The sequence below is a fragment of the Fragaria vesca genome, linkage group LG3, assembly GCF_000184155.1.
Source record: "Fragaria vesca subsp. vesca linkage group LG3, FraVesHawaii_1.0, whole genome shotgun sequence".
NCBI lineage: Eukaryota > Viridiplantae > Streptophyta > Magnoliopsida > Rosales > Rosaceae > Fragaria > Fragaria vesca.
In genome coordinates, this window is record NC_020493.1 from 23183988 (window position 1) to 23205022 (window position 21035).

At 43.7% G+C, this 21035-nt stretch overlaps 3 protein-coding genes and 1 non-coding gene across 7 annotated transcripts in view; 1 reads left to right on the plus strand and 3 right to left on the minus strand.

The window, feature by feature from the left end:
- The window catches only part of LOC101309520, a 2361-nt gene extending 1918 nt beyond the window's left edge, over positions 1-443 (minus strand). The window contains exon 1 of the transcript XR_184298.1: positions 398-443. This is a non-coding gene — a transcript (uncharacterized LOC101309520). The remainder of the gene's footprint in view (positions 1-397) is intronic.
- An 8305-nt stretch (positions 444-8748) lies between these two features.
- On the plus strand, positions 8749-10937 carry LOC101309713 (E3 ubiquitin-protein ligase RING1-like). 3 transcript variants are annotated; one of them, XM_004294887.1, is made up of 2 exons: positions 8749-8895; positions 9547-10937. In XM_004294887.1, the coding sequence occupies exon 2, from the start codon at positions 9569-9571 to the stop codon at positions 10694-10696; it is 1128 nt and encodes a 375-aa protein (XP_004294935.1). In that variant the 5' UTR covers positions 8749-8895; positions 9547-9568; the 3' UTR covers positions 10697-10937. The 3 variants fall into 3 exon arrangements, with proteins under 3 accessions (XP_004294935.1, XP_004294936.1, XP_004294937.1); XM_004294888.1 differs by having other exon boundaries at positions 8760-8940; XM_004294889.1 differs by lacking the exon at positions 8749-8895 and adding an exon at positions 9067-9236.
- Positions 10938-11206: 269 nt separating this feature from the next.
- On the minus strand, positions 11207-14682 carry LOC101310390 (pyruvate kinase, cytosolic isozyme-like). 2 transcript variants are annotated; one of them, XM_004294891.1, is made up of 4 exons: positions 14004-14682; positions 13048-13509; positions 12151-12668; positions 11207-12075 (listed from the first exon to the last, which is right to left on the minus strand). In XM_004294891.1, exons 1-4 carry the CDS (start codon positions 14214-14216, stop codon positions 11856-11858), a joined length of 1413 nt encoding a protein of 470 aa, XP_004294939.1. In that variant the 5' UTR covers positions 14217-14682; the 3' UTR covers positions 11207-11855. The 2 variants fall into 2 exon arrangements, with proteins under 2 accessions (XP_004294939.1, XP_004294938.1); XM_004294890.1 differs by having other exon boundaries at positions 11207-12668.
- A 544-nt stretch (positions 14683-15226) lies between these two features.
- Positions 15227-20987, minus strand: LOC101310878 (glucosidase 2 subunit beta-like). Its single transcript, XM_004294892.1, has 17 exons — positions 20787-20987; positions 20602-20718; positions 20314-20409; positions 19893-20132; positions 19326-19558; positions 18887-18973; positions 18683-18763; positions 17757-18084; positions 17544-17648; positions 17352-17453; positions 17197-17254; positions 17028-17096; positions 16257-16341; positions 16044-16105; positions 15899-15950; positions 15723-15811; positions 15227-15626 (listed from the first exon to the last, which is right to left on the minus strand). Exons 1-16 carry the CDS (start codon positions 20893-20895, stop codon positions 15749-15751), a joined length of 1887 nt encoding a protein of 628 aa, XP_004294940.1. The 5' UTR covers positions 20896-20987; the 3' UTR covers positions 15227-15626; positions 15723-15748.
- Positions 20988-21035: the final 48 nt, after the last annotated feature.

Below are 21035 nucleotides of genomic sequence, written 5' to 3' on the forward strand. Positions count from 1 at the left end.
CTCTCTCTCTCTCTCTCTCTCTCTCTCTCTCTCTCTCTCTCTCTCTCTATATATATATATATATATATATATATATCAGTAAACTCCAGGAATATAACATCATTGTAATATAACATCACTGAATTTGACATCACCCATATTAACCAAAAATACAAAGATTGTCTTTAAAACTTAGCTCTTAGATAAAATCAAGCTCCCACTGATTCAAACAACACATAAGACTTTACTATGATCCAAAGACATTTTAATTAATAACTAATTTTGTTTCTGTATGTCCAAAGAGATACATATTAGCAAGCTCCCTCCTTTCTCCTCAAATAAACCAATAACCCCATCCAACATCTACAACATCACCAAAATTACAAATTTAAAGGCTCTAATGCAAAAACATCCTTACCTTTACCAAATCCGACCAAGGCAGACCCAAACCTCCTTCAATACTCTGCCGAGACGCAACAGACCACCAGACCTTCTCGGTCGTCACCTCTAGCTAAAACAATAACCATTCAAACTCTAAAACGCGAACAAAATCCCAAAATGAAACCAATAAGCAAGGCCACTTACCCAGACGTGTCAAGATCAATTATCCTGTCATCCTCAACCCTGAAAGCAGCCTGGAACGTTAGGTAAGTCGCCGAATTTGTAGGCCATGCCGGATCAGTACTTCGGAAAACTCAAAAACGGGAAAAAGAAGAATTAGGTACCAAAGCTGCGAATTGAAGCTCAATGAAGCTCGAAATTGAAGAAGGAGAGAATATATTACCTTGAAGAAGCAAAGGCTTCGCCAGAGAGGGATGAATTGCGCCGGAATTGGAATTGGGGATTTTAGGGTTTAGATTCCGATATGCCAAATGGGTGGATGCATATTGAAATGGAAGGTAGGAGGAGGAAGAGGGTAGAGAGGGGATTCGGTTGTGATCTTCGTTCGACCGGCGATTGCTCAAAGGATGGCAGCTGGGCAGAGCTCAGTCTCAGTCTCTCAGAGACGCAGACCTTCTCTCTTCTCTCTCGACAAAATGAGGGATAGAGATACCTAGTTTTTTACTTCTATACTCAAGGCAACGACCAAGATATGAAATCCACGGCCGAGATTAAAGGATGGAAACAAAATCAGAAAGGGTGATTTTAGAAGTATGCCACGGCTTCCTAACGCAATCGCAAAATTTTCTTTTTTTTTGCCACGGCAGGAAATTGCCATAGCAAAATGGTTTTAATTCAGCGATGGAAGTAATGCCGTCGTGAAATTTAGACTAATGGCGACGGCAAATCTGCGCCGTGGCAATCTGTGGTGGCTAATGTAATTATTTTTTGTAGTGGCATGCGGCCGCTTTGACCCGTCTAGGGCCTCCTAAGGTAGACAAAGGGCTGCCATGACCCTCCTAGGGCCGCAAAGGGGACACCTCTACCCGCCAAGGGTCCACCTTAACCTGCCTTGGGTCGCTGAACGGCCGCCTTGACCAACCTAGGGCCGCCTTCACCCGCTTAAGGCCGCTAAGGGGCCGTCTTGACCCGCCTAAGGCCACCTTGACCCGTCTTGGGCCACCAAAGGGTCGAGCCGCCTGAACCCGCTTAGGGCCCCTTGACCCGCCAAGGGACTGCCTTGACCCTCCTAGGCCCGCCTAGGGCTGCCTTAACCCTCCAAGGAGTCGTCTTTACCCACCAAAGAGCTTCCTCTACATACTTAGGGCTGCTTTGATCTCCTTAAGGCCTGCCAAGTCCCGTCTAGGGCCACCAAGGGGCCGCCTTGACCCGTCTAGGGCAGCCTTAACCCGTCTTGACCCTCTTAGGCCTGCAAAGGGGCAACCTTGACCCGCGTAGGGCCTCCATGACCCGTCTTGGGCTGCCTTGACCCGCCTTAACCCTCCTAGGCCAGCCAAGGAGCCGCCATGACCCACCTAGGGCCACCAATACGCCGCCTTGACTCGCCAAAGGGCCGCCTAACCTGCCTAGGGCCACTAGGCGGCCGCCTTCACCCGGCTAGGGCCACCTTCATCCATCAAGGGGCTGCCTTGACCCTTCTAGGGCCGCCAAGGGGATGCCTTGACCCGCTTAGGGCCGCCTTGACCCATATAGTGACTCCAAGGGGCCGCCTTGACCCTCCTAAGGCCGCCATGACCTGTGTAGGGCCACCAAGAGGCCGCCTTAACCAGCCTAGGGCCGCTAAGGGGCCGCCTTCACCCGTCTAATGCCGGCGACGGGGCCGCCTTCATCCGTCGAAGGGACCGTCTTCACCCACCTAGGACCACCAAAAGGTCGCCTTGACCTGCCTAGGTCCGCTAGCGGCCACCTTGACCTGCCTTGGGCTGCCTTGACCCTCATAAGGTCGCCAAGAGGACTTCTTATCCTGACTAAGGCCACAAAGGGGCCGCTTTCACCCGTTTAAGATCGCTAAGGGGCCTGCTTGACCCTCCTACGCCCTCTTAGGGCAACCAATAGGCCGCCTTGGCCCGAATATGGCCGCCAAGGGGCTGCCTTGATCTGTGTAAGGAAGGTAAGGGGCCGTCTTATCCCGTTAAGGGGTGGCCTTTACACTTCTATGGCCGCTTTGACCTCCGTAAGGCCTGCCAAGACCCAACTAGGGCCGCCTTGACCTGCCAAGGGGCTGCAAAGTCTAGTCTAGGGCCGCCTTGACCAGCCTAGGGCCACCAAGGGGTCGTATTGACCCGTCTAGGGCCACTAACTGGCCGCCTTGACCTGCCTCGGATCGTCTAAGGCCGCATTAACCTGTCTTGGGATACTAAGGGGCCACCTTGACACGCTTGGGGCCACCAAGGGGCTGCTTTAACTTGTTTAGGACCACCAACTGGCTGCCTTGACCTGGCTAGGGCTACCAAAGTATAAGGTCATGAAGGGGCTGCCTTAACCCTCCTAGGCCCGCCTTGGACCGCCTTAACCATCCTAGGTGCTCCGTAGCCTGCATCGGGCAACCAAGGGGCTGCCGTGACCCGTCTAGGGCTGCCTAGGGATGCTAAACGGCCGCCTTCACCCGTTTAAGGCTGTCTGAGGCTGCCTTCACCCGCCAAGGGGTTGCCTTGCCCTCTTAAGACCGCCTTCACCTGCCAAGGACCACCTTGACCCGCTAAGGGGCCGCCTTGACCCGTCTAGAGCCACCAAATGGCCGCCTTAACCCGCCTAGGGACCTCTTGACCCACCAAAAGGCTGCCTTGACCCTCATAGGTCCGCCTTAACTCTCCAAGGAGCCGTCTTGACCCGCCACATGGCTTCCTTTACACATCGAGTGCCCCCTTGAGACGCTTTGCCTGTCGGGACACAACTATGGCCGCCTTGACCTGCCAAGGGGCTGCCAAGTCCCGTCTAGGGCCATTAAGGTGCCGCCTTGACCCGCCTAGGGCTGCCAGGCCTTGACCCATCTAGGGCCGACAAGGGGCCGTCATGACCCGTCTAGGACCAACAAGGGGCCGCCGTGACCCTCCTAGGGTCATCAAAGGGCAGCCATGACACGCCAAAGGGTTGTCATGACCCTCCTAGGCCTGTTTAAGGCCACCAAGGGGCCGCCTTGTCCCACCTTGACCCTCCTAGGCCTGTTTAGGGCAGCCAAGGGGCCGCCATGACCCATTTAGGGCCTCCAAGAGGCTGTCTAAGGCCGCCTTGACCCGTATAGGGCCGCCAAGGGGCCGGCTAACTTGCCTTGGGCCGCTATACGGCTGTCTTGACCAGCTTAGGGTCACCAAAAGGCCGCCTTCACCCGTTTAAGGCCGCTAAGGGGTTGCTTTTACTCGCCAAAGCCTGCCTTTACCCGCTAAGGGGCCACCTTGACCCGCTTTGGGCCGTAAAGGCCGCCTTGACCCTCCAAGGGCCTGCCAAGACCCGTCAAGGGACGCCTTAACCAGCCAAGGGGCCGCCTTGACCTGCATTTGGCCGTAAAGGCCGCCTTGACTCACCAAGGGCCTACCAAGACCCGTCCAGGGCCGCCTAGACCCACCGAGGGCCGCCTTGACCTACCTTGACTCGCCTAGACCCATCTAGGGGCCACTAAAGGGCTGCTTTTACACGCCTTGGGCCACATTGACCTCCCTAAGGACCGTCGAGACCCACTTAGGGCCGCCTTGACTTGCCAAGGGGCTGGCAAGACCCGTATAGGGACACCAAGGGGCCGCCTGGACACGTCTAGCGGCCCCGTCTAGCATAGCCAAGGGGCCGCCTTGACCTGCCTAGGCCGCGAAGGGGCCGCCATCACCCGTCTAGGGCCACCAAGGGGCCTCCTTGACCCGCCTTGACCCGCCCAAGGGCTGCCTTGACCCTTCTAGGACCGCCTAGGGGCCGCCTTGACCCGCCTAGGGCTGCCTTCACCAGCCAAGGTGTCGTCTTGACTCACCAAGGGGCCATCTTGACTACCAAAGGGGACGCATTGACCCGTCTTAGGCCAGCTTAACCCGCCTAGGACCGCAAATGCCGCCTTGACCCGCCTGGACCAACCTAAGGCCGCCTTCACCCGCCTAGGGCTGCCAAGAAGTCGCCTTCACACATCTAGGGGCTCCAAGGGGCCACCCTGACCCGCTTAGGGATGTCAAGGCCGCCATGACGTCAATGGCCGCCATGACCAGCCTATGGCTGCAAAGGGCCGTCTTAACCCTCCAAGGGGCTGCCTTAACCCGCCTAAGGCCGCCAAGGGGCCGCCTTGACCCGTCTTGGGCCACCAAAGGGTCGGGTCACCCTAACCCGCTTAGGGCCCCCTTGACCCGCCAAGAGACTGTTTTGACCCTCCTAGGCCCGCCTAGGGTTGCCTTAACCCTCCAAGGGGTCGTGTTGACCCACCAAAGAGCTGCCTTTACATGCTTAAGGCCGCTTTGATCTCCTTAAAGCCCGTCAAGTCCTGTCTAGGGCCACCAAGGGGGCCGCCTTGACCCGCCTAGGGCCGCCTTGACCCGTCTTGGGCTGTCTTGACCCTCCTAGGCCAGCCAAGGGGACCCCATGACCCGCCTAGGGCCGCTAATACGCCGCCTTGACCCGCCTTGGGCCGCCAAAGGGTTGCCTAACCTGCCTCGGGCCACTAGAAGGCCGCCTTGACCCGGCTAGGGCTGCTGACGAGCCACCTTCACCAGCGAAGGGGCTGCCTTAACCCTTCTAGGTCCGCCAAGGGGACATCTTGACTCGCTTAGGGCTGCCTTGACCCATATAGTGACACCAAGGGGACGCCTTGACCTGTGTAGGGCCACCAAGAGGTCGCCTTAACCATTCTAGGGCCGCTAAGGGGCCGCCTTCACCGGTCTAAGACCGCAACAGGGCCGCCTTCACAACCACCAAAAGGTCGCCTTGACCTGCCTAGGTCCGCTAGCAGCCACCTTGACCTGCCTTGGCCCGCTTTAACCCGCCTTGACCCTCATAAAGGGTTATCTGGACATTAGATCCATTTTTCTTTCAATTTCACCACTTCAACAAGGAAGAAAGATGAAGAGAAGGGGCCAGCAACAAGGAATAGGCTATTCACCACTTCAATTTCATATTCTAATTTCTATTTTTCTTTCTTTCATCTCGTTCAATTTTTTCTTTTTTGTGTTCATATGAATGTATTGGTTGCTTTAGATTTTGGTTTTTATTTGGGTTTATGAGATAACTTTTGCGGGTTAAATTTGTCTTATCATTGAGTTTCTACAAAATCTAGTGTTCTAGATGTGTGTGGTTTTGAAAGTGCAGAGATGGGTGTAGGACATAAACATATATATGGTATAGAAGTGTATTTGTTGGAGATGGGAGGGTGTGGTTGAGTTGATGATTAGTTGAGTAAACCTATGAAGGGATTTGAGTTTTGGGGGTTAGAGTTTAACATAAGACGGTAGGTAAGACATTTTATCCAAATTTTAGGTCAAATTCTGATAAATGGGTCCTCTTGTCCTAGCCAACTCAGCTTGTGATGTCATGTTTACAGTCAAATTCGAAATTCAGAGACTACTGATGTAAATTGAAAGATAAGGATCATTTTAGAGCTAAAGTTTGAGGAGGTAAACTGAATTTAATCATAAAAAGATTGACTCGTTTCATTATAGTGATAAATTATGTTGAATTGATTTGAAGTTAATTTACCGTTATATAAAAGAGTGCGGCTATTAGGACCTCCAAATTTGCTCACTTGACCTCCCTTTGTTACGAGTTATTGAATGACAATTACCTCTTCTTACATAATGACTATTAAAGATAATAATCATACAAAAAGAAGTATATTTATTTTCTCTAGACTTTCCAATCCGATAATTAATTGATGGTGTTATTTATTATTTTTCTTATATATTTTTAATTTTTAATTTACTATTTTCTAAATTTTACTACATATTATATATTTAATTAAAGCTAAAACAATGATCAATATCGACCATGTGACATAAAATTTTCCATTATCATACATGTTGAAACTTGAAAGCATGCATGTAATATCCCACATCGGCCAAACGGAGAGGGGTTATGTGCTGTATATGTACATGCCCACCTCCAATCTAACACGAGGCTTTTTGGTGGCTCAACGGCTTCGGAGGGGATGGGTACTCCGAGGTTAAGCATGTTGATGCTAGAGCAATCCCATGATAGGTGACCTACTGGGAAGCTGTTCCTGAGCTGTCGGAAACAAAACCGTGGGGGCCAGTGGGCCCAAAGCGGACAATATCGTGTTACGGCGGAATGGGTCCTGGGATGTTACAAATGGGGTAAAATTCTTATTATAACCCTTAAATTTTTATCTTATTTACTAGCTTGGTATTAATAAGAATTTGGATCGTAATATCTCACATCGGCCAAAACGGAGAGGGGTTATGTGTTGTATATGTACATGCCCACCTCCAATCTAACACGAGACTTTTTGGTGGCTCAGCGGCTTCGGAGGGGATGGGTACTCCGAGGTTAAGCATGTTGATGCTAGAGCAATCCCAGGATGGGTGACCTACTGGGAAGCTGCTCCTGAGCTGCCGGAAACAAAACCGTGAGGGCCGGTGGGCCCAAAGCGGACAATATCGTGTTACGGCGGAATGGGTCCTGGGATGTGACAAATGGTATCAGAGCCACTCTGCCGTGTGGTGCGAGTGTGCCGACGAGGGCATCGGACTCCCAAGGGGGGTGGATTGTAATATCCCACATCGGCCAAAACAGAGAGGGGTTATGTGCTGTATATGTACATGCTCACCTCCAATCTAACACGAGGCCTTTTGGTGGCTCAACGGCTTCGGAGGGGATGGGTACTCCGAGGTTAAGCATGTTGATGCTAGAGCAATCCCAGGATTGGTGACCTATTGAGAAGCTGCTCCTAAGCTGCCGGAAACAAAACCGTGAGGGCCGGTGGGCCCAAAGCGGACAATATCGTGTTACGGCGGAATGGGTCCTGGGATGTGACAATGCAAGGTGAAGAAGGAATATATATGCAAAAACAAATCGATAATGAAAAATTAAATAACTATTGAAATAATTTCATGATGTACATAAAATAGAGGGAAAAAAAGAACATACATAGTATACAATTGTTATCTTTGATCGTTGTTTAACACAAGTAAAATAGAAAAAGAAAAGCAAATTTATGTTATAATATTTTCTTGTTGGTAAATATAAGTTTTTTTCTCAGATAAACAACTAATATGCTACAACGAGTCTACTGTGAGTCGAACTCACGACCTCTCACTTATAAGGAGAGACAGTACTGGGTTGATAAATATAAGTTTTTAAAACTCAATACTTTGTGCTATTTGATTTTTAAGAGAAAAATCGACGTCATTGAATTTTTTTTTTTTCTTACAAATTGATCAAATAATGGAGGTTGGGTGACATTCTATGGGAAATAAAAAAATATCAAGGAATTGAGGTCAGATTGGTCATGGTATAAAAGATATTTTAGAGATGAAAGAGGTTTGAACAAAAAAAAAAAATCAAGAAAAATAGAGGTCTCGATGATAGCATGCAAAATGAAAAAAAATTAAAAGAATGAGAGGTCTAAAGAATAAATAAGAGGTATAATGAGTAAATTATCAAGATATATGTGAATAACATATCTAATATTATTTTAGGAATTAGAAAGAAGGTATAGTGAGTAAATGCTTGTAGTTAAAATTAAAAATGAGGTGTAAAGAGCATGAGAGGTATACTGAGGAAATTTGGAGGTCCCAATCAGAGGTATAATGAGTAAATTATCAAGATATATGTGAATAACATACCTAAAGTTATTTTAGAAATTAGAAAGAAGGTGTAGTAAGTAAATGCTTGTAGTTAAAATTAAAAAATAGGTGTAAAGAGCATGAGAGATATACTGAGCAAATTTGGAGGTCCCAATATTTTATGTAATTTTTATATTTAAAAAAAACTCATCTTATTAATTTAAAAAAAATATTTATGTAATTTTATATTTTCTAAATCTTTATCAGATATGTATAATTCTTATATATATGACATGTAAGTGCACGAATCTCTCAGACTATTAATAAACCAGGACATGAATATAGCGAAAATGATCTGTACATAGAAGATGTTTATGTTGCACCCGTATCAAAAGAGTCGTGAAAAGTCGTGAAAAGACAAATCGTATAAACGGCTCCTGAATATCAACTAAAATTGGATTTATGTTTGAAGATCCAGAAATGAAAATGATTGGCTTGTAGCAGCTTTGGTGTAAAAAAGAATGAGCGAGAGAGTGCCACGTCAGAACCAGAGGACGCGTTATGATACAAGGAAATTCAAATACGAAACCAATAGTAAAATTGTAATTTAAAAAAAAAGTAAAAAGGAAATAAAAGAACAGGAAAAGGCCACAACTTGCTCAGGAATGGGATAGAGAGGGGAAGGAAGGGTTTGCTCTGGATTCTTCTTCTCTCTAAAACCAAGACCAAAAACCACGACTTTTTATTTTCTAAAAATAAATCCAGAGGGTTTTGGTCTGATCGCTTGTTTGCTTGCTGCCTTGCTGGGGTACAATTCTGAACTCAACCTTAAATTTCAACAATTTGATACTGGGTAGGTTAGTCTAATCATCAATTACGTTTTGTAGGACATGTTTTGATTTGTTTGCGTGTTGGATATGTTGTTCTTCAATTGTAATTTTATTTATTGCTCATATTTATTACTTGTTGGGAATTGCCTGGTCCTGAAATGAAAATGAAAGCGATATCCTTCCCCTCCTCTCTAAATCTCACCCACCCTCTCCTTTCTTGATTTTCTCTCTGTTTTTCGTAAAACCCATAATTCATCTGATGCGATTTGGTTTCCCGAGCTCTGCTCTGCTGCCTTCTGATTTTGTTTCGGGGTTATTGGTAAGAATCAAACGTCAATTCTCAGTCTTCTCCTTTTCTTTCTGTTTGTTTTTTTTTTTTTTTTTTTTTTTTTTTTCTGGTTCGATGCTGGCATGGTTTCAGAATGCAAGAACCACAACTTGGATTGTTCGATTCTTTTTCTTCATCGGACTTGTTCTGCTTCATGGACTCTGCAAAGTTTGACTTTTCTTTCTTCTTGTTGTTAGAATTGTATCCTTGATTTGGATGGTCTAGATCTGTAAATCCTCATGCCAATATCTTGATCATTTTCGCCATGTTCCGATTTGACTTTGCTATTGTTTTGTGGCAGCGGCTAAAAGAATCAAAGAGAAATGGAGGAAGCAATAGCAGCTAGGTATTGGTGCCACATGTGTTCTCAGATGGTGAACCCCATCATGGGAGAAGAAATGAAATGCCCTTTTTGCCAAAGCGGATTTATTGAGGAAATGGATGGCACCCCAAGGGACAATCCTGAAGCCGACTCTGAATTTGGGCCTGATCGACCTCTCTCCCTCTGGGCTCCAATCTTGATGGGCATGATGAGCAATCCCCGCAGACGACGGAGATTGAGACGGCAAGAGTTTGATGAGGAGGAGGATGAGGATAATGAGAATGATGATGTCCATGGGGGAGACACTGAACTGGACAGAGAACTTGAATCAATCATCCGAAGGAGGAGGAGAAGCTCATCTACCATTCTTCAACTGCTTCGAGGCATTCGAGCAGCTGGCTTGGCATCTGAATCAGATAATTCTGAGACTGATAGGGACAGGGATAGGGATAGGGACAGAGAAAGGGAAAGGGAACGCCTAATTCTTATCAATCCTTTTAATCAAACCATCATTCTTCATGGTTCGTATGATTCAAGTCAGGGTCAAAACAACAATCACACCCCTATTGGTTCCTTAGGTGATTACTTCATTGGGCCTGGTCTGGACTTATTGCTGCAACATTTGGCGGAGAATGATCCTAATAGATATGGAACACCACCTGCAAAAAAGGAGGCAGTGGAAGGTCTGCCCACTGTGACAGTTAAGGAGAATTTACAGTGTTCTGTGTGCTTGGATGATTTGGAGATTGGGGTTGAGGCAAAAGAAATGCCATGTAAGCATAAATTTCATGGAGAGTGTATTCTGCCATGGCTGGAGCTTCATAGTTCCTGCCCAGTATGCAGGTTTCTGTTGCCTGCTGATGAAGCCAAATGCGATTCCAATAATTCTAGGAACAGCAGTAACCAGAGTGATGGCGAGAACATTGACGGTGATGGGGAAGAGGGAGATGTGGATGGGGATGGGATTGGGAGAAATGGAAGTGGCAGAAGGTTTCAAATTCCATGGCCCTTCAATCTGTTTTCATCCACAGAATCTCAAACTAGTGGCAGCGGGGGTAATTCTTCGTCATCAGCAAATGCAACTGGAAGTGGGAATGGGAGTGCTTCGTCTCAACCAGATGACAATTGAATTTGAGTATATTTCCATCAGTTCCTCCTATCCTTTATACGTATTGGGTACTTGTTCATTATGTGGCTTCAAATCTTCAATGGTCTGCTGCCCTGCTGCCTGTGTACATAGTATATTACTTGAATGTGAATCTTGGAAGTTCAAGTTGTGTCCTTGTGTTTTCCAAACAAACGAGGTCTTTTGTAGATGTCATGGCCTCCTGGAACAATTTCTACTATTGCTATTTTTACTTTTTTCTATCGTGAATCTGGGTAAATTGATGTGCATTTGCTATACCATTTTGAGCATTTCTCTACTGCTTTGATTTTTGAAAGGTTAAGCATAATTGAGAATGGTAGATGAATTTTTCAACTTAAGAGGAGGTGGAGCCAACTGAGATGGATCAGTCTCTGTCTCATTATAGTTTACATATGCAGATAGATGTTGAAGATAAGCATAAGCTCCTCCTAGTTTTCCTTATGGCATCTGACTCATTGCTTGAGCATGTAAATCTCAATGTCACGATCCTGACAAAATAGAAAAGGTAGAGATGTGCTCTCCTCTTTCTTCATCCTCCAACCCTATTAGCGTAGTTGCGAATATTTACGTTATTACGTTTGAAAGCCAGCACATTATTGCTTCAATTATACGCCTAGGAGACCATGTGAACTGTCTGCTCTGCTCTCGTTTAGGGGAATCTAGAAGACTAGATCCTAGACGACCTCTTGATTCCTGACACATGATACATGAAACATGAGATGTCGTCTCTGTTACTCTCTGCATCTCCTTTCATGTTTCATGTCTCTTGTCTCCTTCCATAGTGTGTTTCATACTGTGGAAGTATACAAAATGTCAAAATCACAATCGAGACAATAACAAACAATTCTCAAACAAATGATGAAATGATATTTTCTCCTTTCAGAGCAAACTAGAGCAACGATCCCACAGGCCAAAGCAAAATTATAGCAAATGATCCTAATAGTGTATTGAATTAAGTTCCATGTATCACTGAGCAATTATATAGTAGATATCAAAGCCTGTCTGGGTGACAGTTGATGTTTTTGCATCCCAAAACACATTTATAACCAGGCAAAAATTATAAGCATTGTGTCATCAGTTCCTTTGGCGGAGGCCCAACAGGAGTGAACAAAAAATTATCATGATGTTCTGAACCAGACTCTCACTTCACGGTCAAGATCTTGATCACAGATGCATTTCCATCACGGTGCAGAGCCACAACAGCATCTCCATTCTTGCAGAGTCCCTTCATCTTAGCATGTTGAATGGCAAACTCCAGAGCTTCTTCAGTTGTTTCTGCATGAGAGGCCCTAGATGATCCTGCACTTAAGACTGGAACCAAGCCACGGAAAATTAGACTATGCCTTGCTGGAGCTTCATCACTGCATGACCAGTCAAAAGAGTCAGTCTTAATCTCAGGGACAACAACAGACAGTATAGGCATGCCGGGCCTGTACTTGGCCACTAGTTTTGCAGTACTTCCTCCTCTGGTTAAGACCAATATAAGAGCTGCTTTGGATGAGTTGGCTGTTTTAACGGCAGAAGAAGCCAGACTCTCTAATGGGCTCATGGGCACTGGGGAATGATCCATAATCCTTTTAAAGACATCTCCATAGTGAAGGGTGCTTTCTGCTTCTAAGCATATTTTTGCCATGGTGCTGACTGCAAGTTCAGGATACGCTCCAGCAGCAGTCTCACCACTCAACATCACACAGTCTGTGCCATCTAGAACCGCATTTGCCACATCAGTAGCTTCAGCCCTAGTTGGACGGGGAGACTTGATCATTGATTCCAACATCTGTGTTGCCGTGACAACAGGTTTTCCTTGAATGTTGCACTTGTAGATCATCACCTTCTGAGCCAGGAATATCTTTTCAATTGGAATTTCCATTCCAAGATCACCTCGTGCCACCATGAATGCATCAGAGTTTGCAAGGATATCATCAAAATTTGCCACTCCTTCCTGATTCTCCACCTATAAAAAAAAATAAAAAAATAAAAAAACTATGGAATTAAAGAACAGGCAAAGCAAACAAGTGAAATCCACCTGTTAACAGTATCCATATAAGCAAGTAGTTCCATTGAAATCAATCCTGTTGTTTCTAGTGATGATCTCAAAGAGAATCCAAACAATTATATTTGACCGATAGTTGGATCCATGCTAGGCAACCTTCACTGTCAAATGAATCGGTACAGACGACATTGCATACTAAAACACACCAACAAACAAGAACATAGTTCCATTTGCACTCTGTAATTAAACTAGGTAAGATAAACAATTATTTTAGATGTCCACAGCAGTATAATAACTAAATCCAGAACTAGTTGACATATCTTTGTGGAAATGAACATACCTTTGACATGAGAAGGATGTTCTTAGCATGTTTTCCAAGGAGCTTGCGGACCTCCACTAGGTCTGAACCTTTGCGAACAAAAGAGAGAGCAATCATGTCAATCTTGTTTGGAATTCCCCACTTGAGAATATCTTCTTTGTCCTTTTCGGTTAGGGTTGGGAGATCCACAACGACTCCTGGAAGATTAACATTCTTTCTCTCACCAAGCATGGCAGAGTTCTCACATCGGCATCTGACGAGTCCCTTTTGTTTGTCACAAGATAACGCCAAAAATGAGATGGTACCATCAGCACAGAGTATCATACTCCCAGGCTTGACATCCTCAGCCAACTTCTTGTAGCTCATGCAAATCATATTTTCATCACCCTTGATGCTGTAGTCAGTGGATATGGTGATCTCTTGACCTTGTTTGAGCTGGATGGGTTTGGCATCCTTGAGAAATCCAGTTCGAATCTCGGGACCCTGTGTCAGTGCATATGAAATGAACAGTCAGAAAATCACAAATTTTGGCATCATCATAAGAATGAAGAAGGATACATAAGAATAATCTGAAGCTAATCTCAAAGGTAACATCCTACTACACTAAAGTTCCGAGAAGCGATTTTCCACTGTAAAAGCAGGGAAGAAATGCACACATAGACAAGCGAAAGTGTTGTGTGTAAGTTTACAAACAAGCATATCGTCATCACAACAATAAAATGGGATTTGGAGGCACACGACCTATTATATACTCGGCACATCCTATTTGTATAGCTTTGGAAAACAGAGGGAAATCAAACACAAATTTAAAGTACGAGCCCTAAATCGAAGAATAAATTGAATTGGAGGCAAAATGGAGCAAGCAAACAAAATAGAGAAACAAACAAAATATAGAGAGAGAGAGAAACGAATCATAAGAACAACAAAGAAGGATTATAGAGTCAAAGAAATGAAGGAGGGGGATCCGTGGAGGGTACCTTGGTGTCGAGCATAACGGCGCAGAGAATTCCGGTGGATTCCATGGCGGCCCGGAGATTGTTGAGAGTCTCCTGATGGTACTCGTGGGAGCCGTGGGAGAAGTTGAAGCGGGCGACGTTCATGCCGGCCCGGAGAAGCTTCTCGACCATGGGCACCGACCTAGATGCAGGTCCCAGGGTGCACACGATCTTCGTCTTGGGCTTCTGATCCATCTCCGATTCGATCAAGCTCTCCTTCTCTCTCTCTCTCTCTCAGACTTGATCTTCTTCTTCTTCAACCTTGCTGCCTTGCTCCGATGTGGATGTGTTGTTGCGTCCTCCCTCAATAATGAGGAGTTAATAAAGAATATAAAAGAGGAAAGAAGAAACGAATGCGAATATGAAAGCGAGGGTGGAGATGAGAGACAAATACTAGACCGAGAAACTAGCACTCTCTCTCTCTCTCTTGATTTTTCATTTAATTAATTTATTAGGTATTAATTTAAATTAGATCACAGTTTTCCTTACAAAAGAGAGCATATTCTGGTTCTGCTTCTTGGGCAACAAGGTATCTTGGCTTCCTTGTGAAATGAACTGTAAATGCCTCTCAACTCTCAAGTGCTTTCCGGTCCATTCTCCCAAAAAAAAAAAAAAGAAGAAGTGCTTTCTGGTCAATTAAAGGCTCTGTTTCCTATTCCAGACTAGTCACCCCAGTATGCACAAATACAACCAGGCCGCATAATATATAGTTAAATAGCAGCCCTCCTCTAACGACCGGAGGAAACCAGAGGCGCCAAAACGCTCCTAATCACGCCTAGTCAACAATGGCGTCACATGCACACACCTAATTGGACTCGTGGCCGGGTTCGATTCGCTTCCATATAAGTTTAACCGATCTCATCTCTGGGGGTAGGTTAGCCTGGTTAGGTTTGCACGAGATTCCTGTGTTGAGATTTACTACAAGTAGGAAAGGGTTGGGATTTGACACACCTAACCCCCCTTTCCTACTTTCTGCCCCCATAAGTGAAGGCTGACCGCTCACACTCACACAACACATCACACAGCACAAGACCCTTCTTTTTTTTAAAAAGAGCACAAGACCCTTGCTTGCTTCCGCTCTGTCTTCCACTATTGAGATTCACTTCAGACTTAGAAACCCGCAATTGAATCAAACCAATGGCTTCTCCAATACCAATGGCTGTAATCCTTCAATTACTATTGGCCTATAGCCAACAGAAACAAACAAAGTAAACAGGAGCCGGGTTAACAGGAATCCGATGGGTTTTATAACTCCTCTTACCATGTTCCCAATGCCCCGACTTCGTTACCAACACACACATCCTTCTTTATTTCTATTGTCCCCATTATGCTCCCACCTTTCCCATTTCCTCATCTAAAATCACTGTCCTCGTAACAATATCTAGAAGCTACATTACATTATAAGTTATAACCATATCATTATATCATATCTCGAATCACTAGTCTAATTGCTCATTTCAAAAATGTATCACAGGATCAATCCTTTAGTGTCAGCTCTTGCCAACAAACAAGTAGACTTTCTATTTTGGAGCTCCCCACCATTCTGATTCACAGCATAAAGATCCAGAGGGGACACTTGACGCTTCCTCGGACTCGTCCAACCGCCTGTGTACAAAACCAATTCTGATTTTCATCTACCCTTCTACATACAAACATAAGACTTGATCGAAAACAAAAGAGCATACTAGTTAGCTAGCTTACTCTCAGAGAGGTTGCATCACGACAATCTAAAGTTCATCATGGGCTTGTGGTTGGTCTTTGATCATCATGTCTAATTTATGTTGCAATTCCTGTTACATTTCAACCCATTAGATGGTTGAATGAAAAAGAAGAGCAGTGAATAATGCCTCAAGTCTTATTGGAACAATGTTCAGTACCTGAAGTTTTTCCTCCAAGCAAATTGCTGGAGTTGATAACAATGCTACATACCTGCCACAAGAAACACATAGTTAGTCCCAGAGAAACTGGTCTCGTGTGTCTTTGTGTTTATTTAGGAGATACAAAGGAAGAAGCACTTCTTACTCGCAGCGGCTTGGTTCATCAACATCAGCAACCTCATTCTTCAACCCACATTTAAGCCTGACCTGCAGAGTTACAAGGATAAATCGAACGAGATTTTATAGGTGGCCAATATACCCATTTAAATAGAACTAACTGAACAAAAATGAATCATAACATGTAAAAACATGGCAATAAATGTAACAAAAAAAAGAAAAACCATGGCATGGTGGCTACCTTTAGACTTCTGTCGGGCCCATTCCAGCACTTGTCACCATTTGCAAAGATCATGACTTTATATGAGTCAAATTTGTCCCAGCTCCTATTTTTCACAAAATAATATAATTAGAAAAGATAGTATGAGCTACAGTGAATCCACATCATTCGTAGTAGTTGGTCAGAGGAAGCCAGAAAAACTGAACCTATAATGTATGCAACAGTATTTACAACAAGCTGCCGCTTAACCAACAAGAGAACATATGGGGGATACAAAATGCATGCAGCAAGGCATCTTCGATTGGTTGGATATAAAATCAGATAATAATTGCAAACTGACTTGCTTCTGAACTGAACATGTTGATGACAATCCAGAAACAAATTGCATAGTGGATATGTTTTTCTTGGCTAAGTGGATTTCAAGACCTAATATGTGGCCTTAATACCTGGATAGAATACCCAGTGGTGGAAGAAAAAATGAAATAGATGCTCCACACCCAAAAAGAGTATTCACTCATATGGTCTCCAGTTGTTTCTATCACTCCTATGATTACTGAATGTCTGGATCCAAGACTTGTTCAAATTTGAACCTAAACACCAACCTCTTAACAAAAAGTTCCTAAGAGATCCATGCAATCATGGTATGTGCAAAAACTTGGTCTTATTTCAGCCCACCCAAGATGACACCTCCTTATTCTACCCAAGTCTTTATTTCCTCTTCTTCTTTTCCTGGTATGTATTGTATAATATGTGGGAGGCCACCAATATAGACAGGTAAGAGTAGATACATACCCTAGACGAGTTGTTGAGTGCCCCTCCACCTGGGAAGCTTGCTTATATGGGCACACTTTGTAGACGTATCTGCACAAAGAATTTTGAGAGTCCACAGGTCAGATACATCAGAACTGAAAGTTATAATCTTGACATTTGAGAGCTGTTAAAGTAAGAAAAAGTTCGTAACTTATTCTGCTTGCTTTCAAAACAACGACCATAGAATAAATAGAACTCCTTATCTGGTCCTGTAAGAGAAAATATGAGTCAGCTCATGAAAGCCCCACCTAATTCTTTTGTAAATTCATATATTGCTCCTGCACGTGCAACTGATGTAATACTTACCAAAATCATGTTTTAGCTTTTGCGTCAAACTTGATATTCTTGACTCCATCTTGGACAACTTGGCACTGGATTCGTCAAACTCCTTCCGTATAGTAGCCGCCTCTAAACAGCGAATAAACACCAAGAGATGAGCCATTACATGCACTTATTTCCCATAATCAAGCACTTAAGTAACATCAGACTTTTGATTACCTGATCGGTTCACTGGTGTCTGGAATAAGTTAACAACCTGCAGAATGTTCCGAACAGTGTTTTGTATCTTGTCCAGCCAAGATGGGTTACTTGAGGTTGTTCCATCTAAAATTGAGTTATGTGATGAAAAATTAATAAAAGCATAATGATTTAGTTAAGCAGCTTGAGTTGCAAATTGAAGAACAGGTCCACTACCAATAGGCAGTTGCATACCAGACAAGTCTGAATCAGTGTCTGACTCGTATTTGTATGAAGAACCAGAATCACTGTGATCCTCAGCGCCAAAATCATCATCTGCCTCATCCTGTACCTCTTCATCATCATACTTTTGGTTGTCCTCGTCAGTTTCTGAAGCATAGCCATCAGACTGTTCAACATAGGTCTCCTTAGGCAACTCTTCATGATCTTCATGATCGGAATCCTTTGTAACATCAACTTCCCCTGATTCCTTTGTAGCATCTTCCCCAGTCCAGCGAGAAGCAACAAGGCGGCCCAACTCTTCCTTTGACAATGACTCTGTGTTTTCTGCTGCATCATTTCCCTAAACATATAGAGCAAAACAAAGAGACATTAGTTCCTAATAAGATATACCAAGGCTGATTGGACCAGAAACACTTGGTTGATTTAGGGGAAGTCAGGATCCCATATTACAAAGTGGAACCCTAAACACCCTTAAATTTATTTGCTCCTCTGTTTGATCACTTGATGCCTAATTAATGTTCAGCTGTGGTCAAATTAACAGAATATACATTTTTCCCGCAGTTCTTCAAAAGCCAAAAGCCATCAAGTCCCTTAAAAGGAAGAATCCTTTTAACTTCTAGCTGTCATACAACTCCTTAAAAGGAAGAATCCTGTTAACTTCAAGCTGTCATATCTAGGACCTGATGGAGCACCCTATACATTCATATGGAGCTTTGGCTAACCAAAAGAATCTTACCCTAGAAAAACACTATTTCCAAAAGAAAGCTTTGGTAAAAGAGGAGAAGGTAAAATAATGGACCCAATTTTCCCGTCTAGCCATATCCTAATGTTTTCTTACACAGTATGTCTTTCTTTACTTATAAAAGATGTTCTTGTAGACTTTCACACTATACCTTTCAGCACCAAATGTATAAACAAAGTGATGTAATAGTCATTACCTCATCATTAGGCACCTTGCTTCCGCCATCAAAGTCAGGTTCAGTTGTGGCGACAGACTCTTTCTTCTGCTTTACTGCTTCCTACATTAAGGTAGTAATTACGTCAAGATGACATGTTGTGATGTAACAAGTAACATATGTAGTGAAAGCTCCAATGAGTAAATTTTTCTTTCTCAAAGGATCAAGTTCAAAGTCTTGGTTTACCTCTTGTACACCATCAACCACAGATTTTGTATTTTCAGGAGTATCATCATCTTTAGTAGCTAAGTCATCATGTTCCTCGGCTGTATCCTATGACAAGGCCGTCAATGTGAGACTAGAACAAAATCCACTATTTGCATTGTCATTAAACTTTGACTAAAGTCAAAAACTAATTTCAACTAATAAAACATGTATTCTAGTGCAGTAATTTGTATACATGTTTGGTTCCAGTTGCATCCACTAGTTTCAGCAAATACAAAAACTCACACACCAACATATCATGACTTCAACCAGCATAGGTACATTTTAATGTGGCCAAGGAAAAACTGTACACTTTAGATATATGAACTCAAAAGTTTAAGTATTTATTTGCACAATTTAATGGTGATAAACAAAGAGAGAAGAAGAGAAATAAATACATCATCTGAGTAATTAGTTCAACCTGGTATGAATGTGGATCCTCCAAAGTCCCAACATTATCATCATGTGGACTTTCTATAGGTTTCTCTTCAGCACTGCCATCCTCTATATCCTCAAATTTTTCCTTCTTTGCTTCCTCATCAGCTTTAGTCTTCTCCTGCTTAGCTTTCTCTTCCGCTTCTTTTTTCTCCTGCTCTTCTTTTTCTTTCTGTAACCGTTCCTTCTCCTCAGCCTTTTCTATTTGTTCTTTACGCTCTACACAACAGGCAAGCGAAAAGAACAGCTACAATGTTTAGCAATATAGCAGATAATTGTAAAGATGTTGAATCATCTATGTTTGTGTACCTCAGCACCAGAAACACAGTAAAGATACTTGGTGAATGTGTAGAGAGGGAAGGGAAATTATTGAAATCAAATGGGTATAAATCCATTATCATATGCTTGGCATGTTGTCAAACTCACAGATTTCCTCAACAGAAATATATATTCAAGACGAAAGTATACTACTGACTCTAGGTACGTAAAACAAAAAAAAGATCACCTAAACACATCAGCTATAATCCTACAAATGTGGGGATAGTGATGATACCTCTGAGCTGTTCAACAAGTCGCTTTAGTATTTTCTCTTCACCTTGCAGCTTTAAAAGTTCTGCCTCATCTTTGGCCATAGCTAATTTTGCTTGTTCAACTTCCTGTTTTCGTATTGCAACTCCCTCTTGGTAAGTAGCAATCTTCTTTTTCAGCTTATCTCTAGCCACTTTCCCAGCCTCCCAACATGTATTTGGGCAATTTACTTTACCATCATATTCATCACTGCCATCACAGCAGTCTGCAGATTGTAAACATGTAAAGATGCATATCAAGAGCAAGTCGATAAACCAGGTCAGGAAGAAGAAAGGATTTCACAACAGAAAAATATTGTTCAGATAGTATATCATTGAAAAACAGAACATCAAAATGAAATACAAAACTGCAGCATGTCTGATATGATGCTCAGAGCATAGACTTACCGCAAATACCATCATTGACTCTAGATGAAAATAGGTGGAGAGGAGCGTGACCCACATTTTGACAGTAGAACTTTCCGGTGGGGCAAGCAGAAGTACCTGAAATTTCCCACGAGTAGACATATTTTATGAGCAGAAAAAACTCAAGCATTGACACAAACAGTAAATCAGGGCAAACTATAGCAAGTGCATAAAAGTTAAGGGCATTCCAATGAAATGGGATACTACATTAGAGAGGATCATATACTATATGCAATTTTAGGTGTAAGCTGAATCGAGTGAGATGAGTACCAGGCTCGTCGGTGGCATCAGGGCAATCGCAGAAATCATCGTTGAGCTGAGCTCTGGTGAATTTCTTGGATCCGTCTTTACATTTAATCACCTCCGACGATTTGTAGTATTTCTCATCTGTAAATATTCAGATAGATTAGTATACAATCGATTTCAGAGAATGAATGGGAAAGAGATGAGAGAACCTTGGGGAGCGATTCCAAGAAATTGATCGTGGGGAGAAGAAGCAGCTGATCTGATAATAATAGATAGCGAGAGTAGACACAGCACCGTGGGAGGAATCTTCAACTTCATTTTCTTTCGATCTTATTATTATTTGCTCTGAGACAAGACCAGACTGACTCTATGGGGAGAGAGAGAGAGAGAGAGAGAGAGAGAGAGGCGTTTCGACCTGTAAATCCACGCCGGCTTTCACCTCCCCTTTTGGCTTTCCT

What these genes read in the sequence shown, in the direction of transcription:
- LOC101310878 (XM_004294892.1), bottom strand. Translation starts at nt 20,895, where the DNA reads ATGAAGTTGAAGATTCCTCCCACGGTGCTGTGTCTACTCTCGCTATCT. An exon ending in AGGATCCACATTCATACCAG is followed by an intron (nt 18,974 to 19,325) that starts GTTGAACTAATT and finishes GCCTTGTCATAG; the next exon opens with GATACAGCCGAGGAACATGA. An exon ending in GATGAACCAAGCCGCTGCGA is followed by an intron (nt 15,951 to 16,043) that starts GTAAGAAGTGCT and finishes TTCTTGTGGCAG; the next exon opens with GTATGTAGCATTGTTATCAA.
- LOC101309713 (XM_004294887.1), top strand. Translation starts at nt 9,569, where the DNA reads ATGGAGGAAGCAATAGCAGCTAGGTATTGGTGCCACATGTGTTCTCAG.
- LOC101310390 (XM_004294890.1), bottom strand. Translation starts at nt 14,216, where the DNA reads ATGGATCAGAAGCCCAAGACGAAGATCGTGTGCACCCTGGGACCTGCA. An exon ending in CCGTTATGCTCGACACCAAG is followed by an intron (nt 13,510 to 14,003) that starts GTACCCTCCACG and finishes GCACTGACACAG; the next exon opens with GGTCCCGAGATTCGAACTGG. An exon ending in ACATCCTTCTCATGTCAAAG is followed by an intron (nt 12,669 to 13,047) that starts GTATGTTCATTT and finishes TTTTTTTTATAG; the next exon opens with GTGGAGAATCAGGAAGGAGT.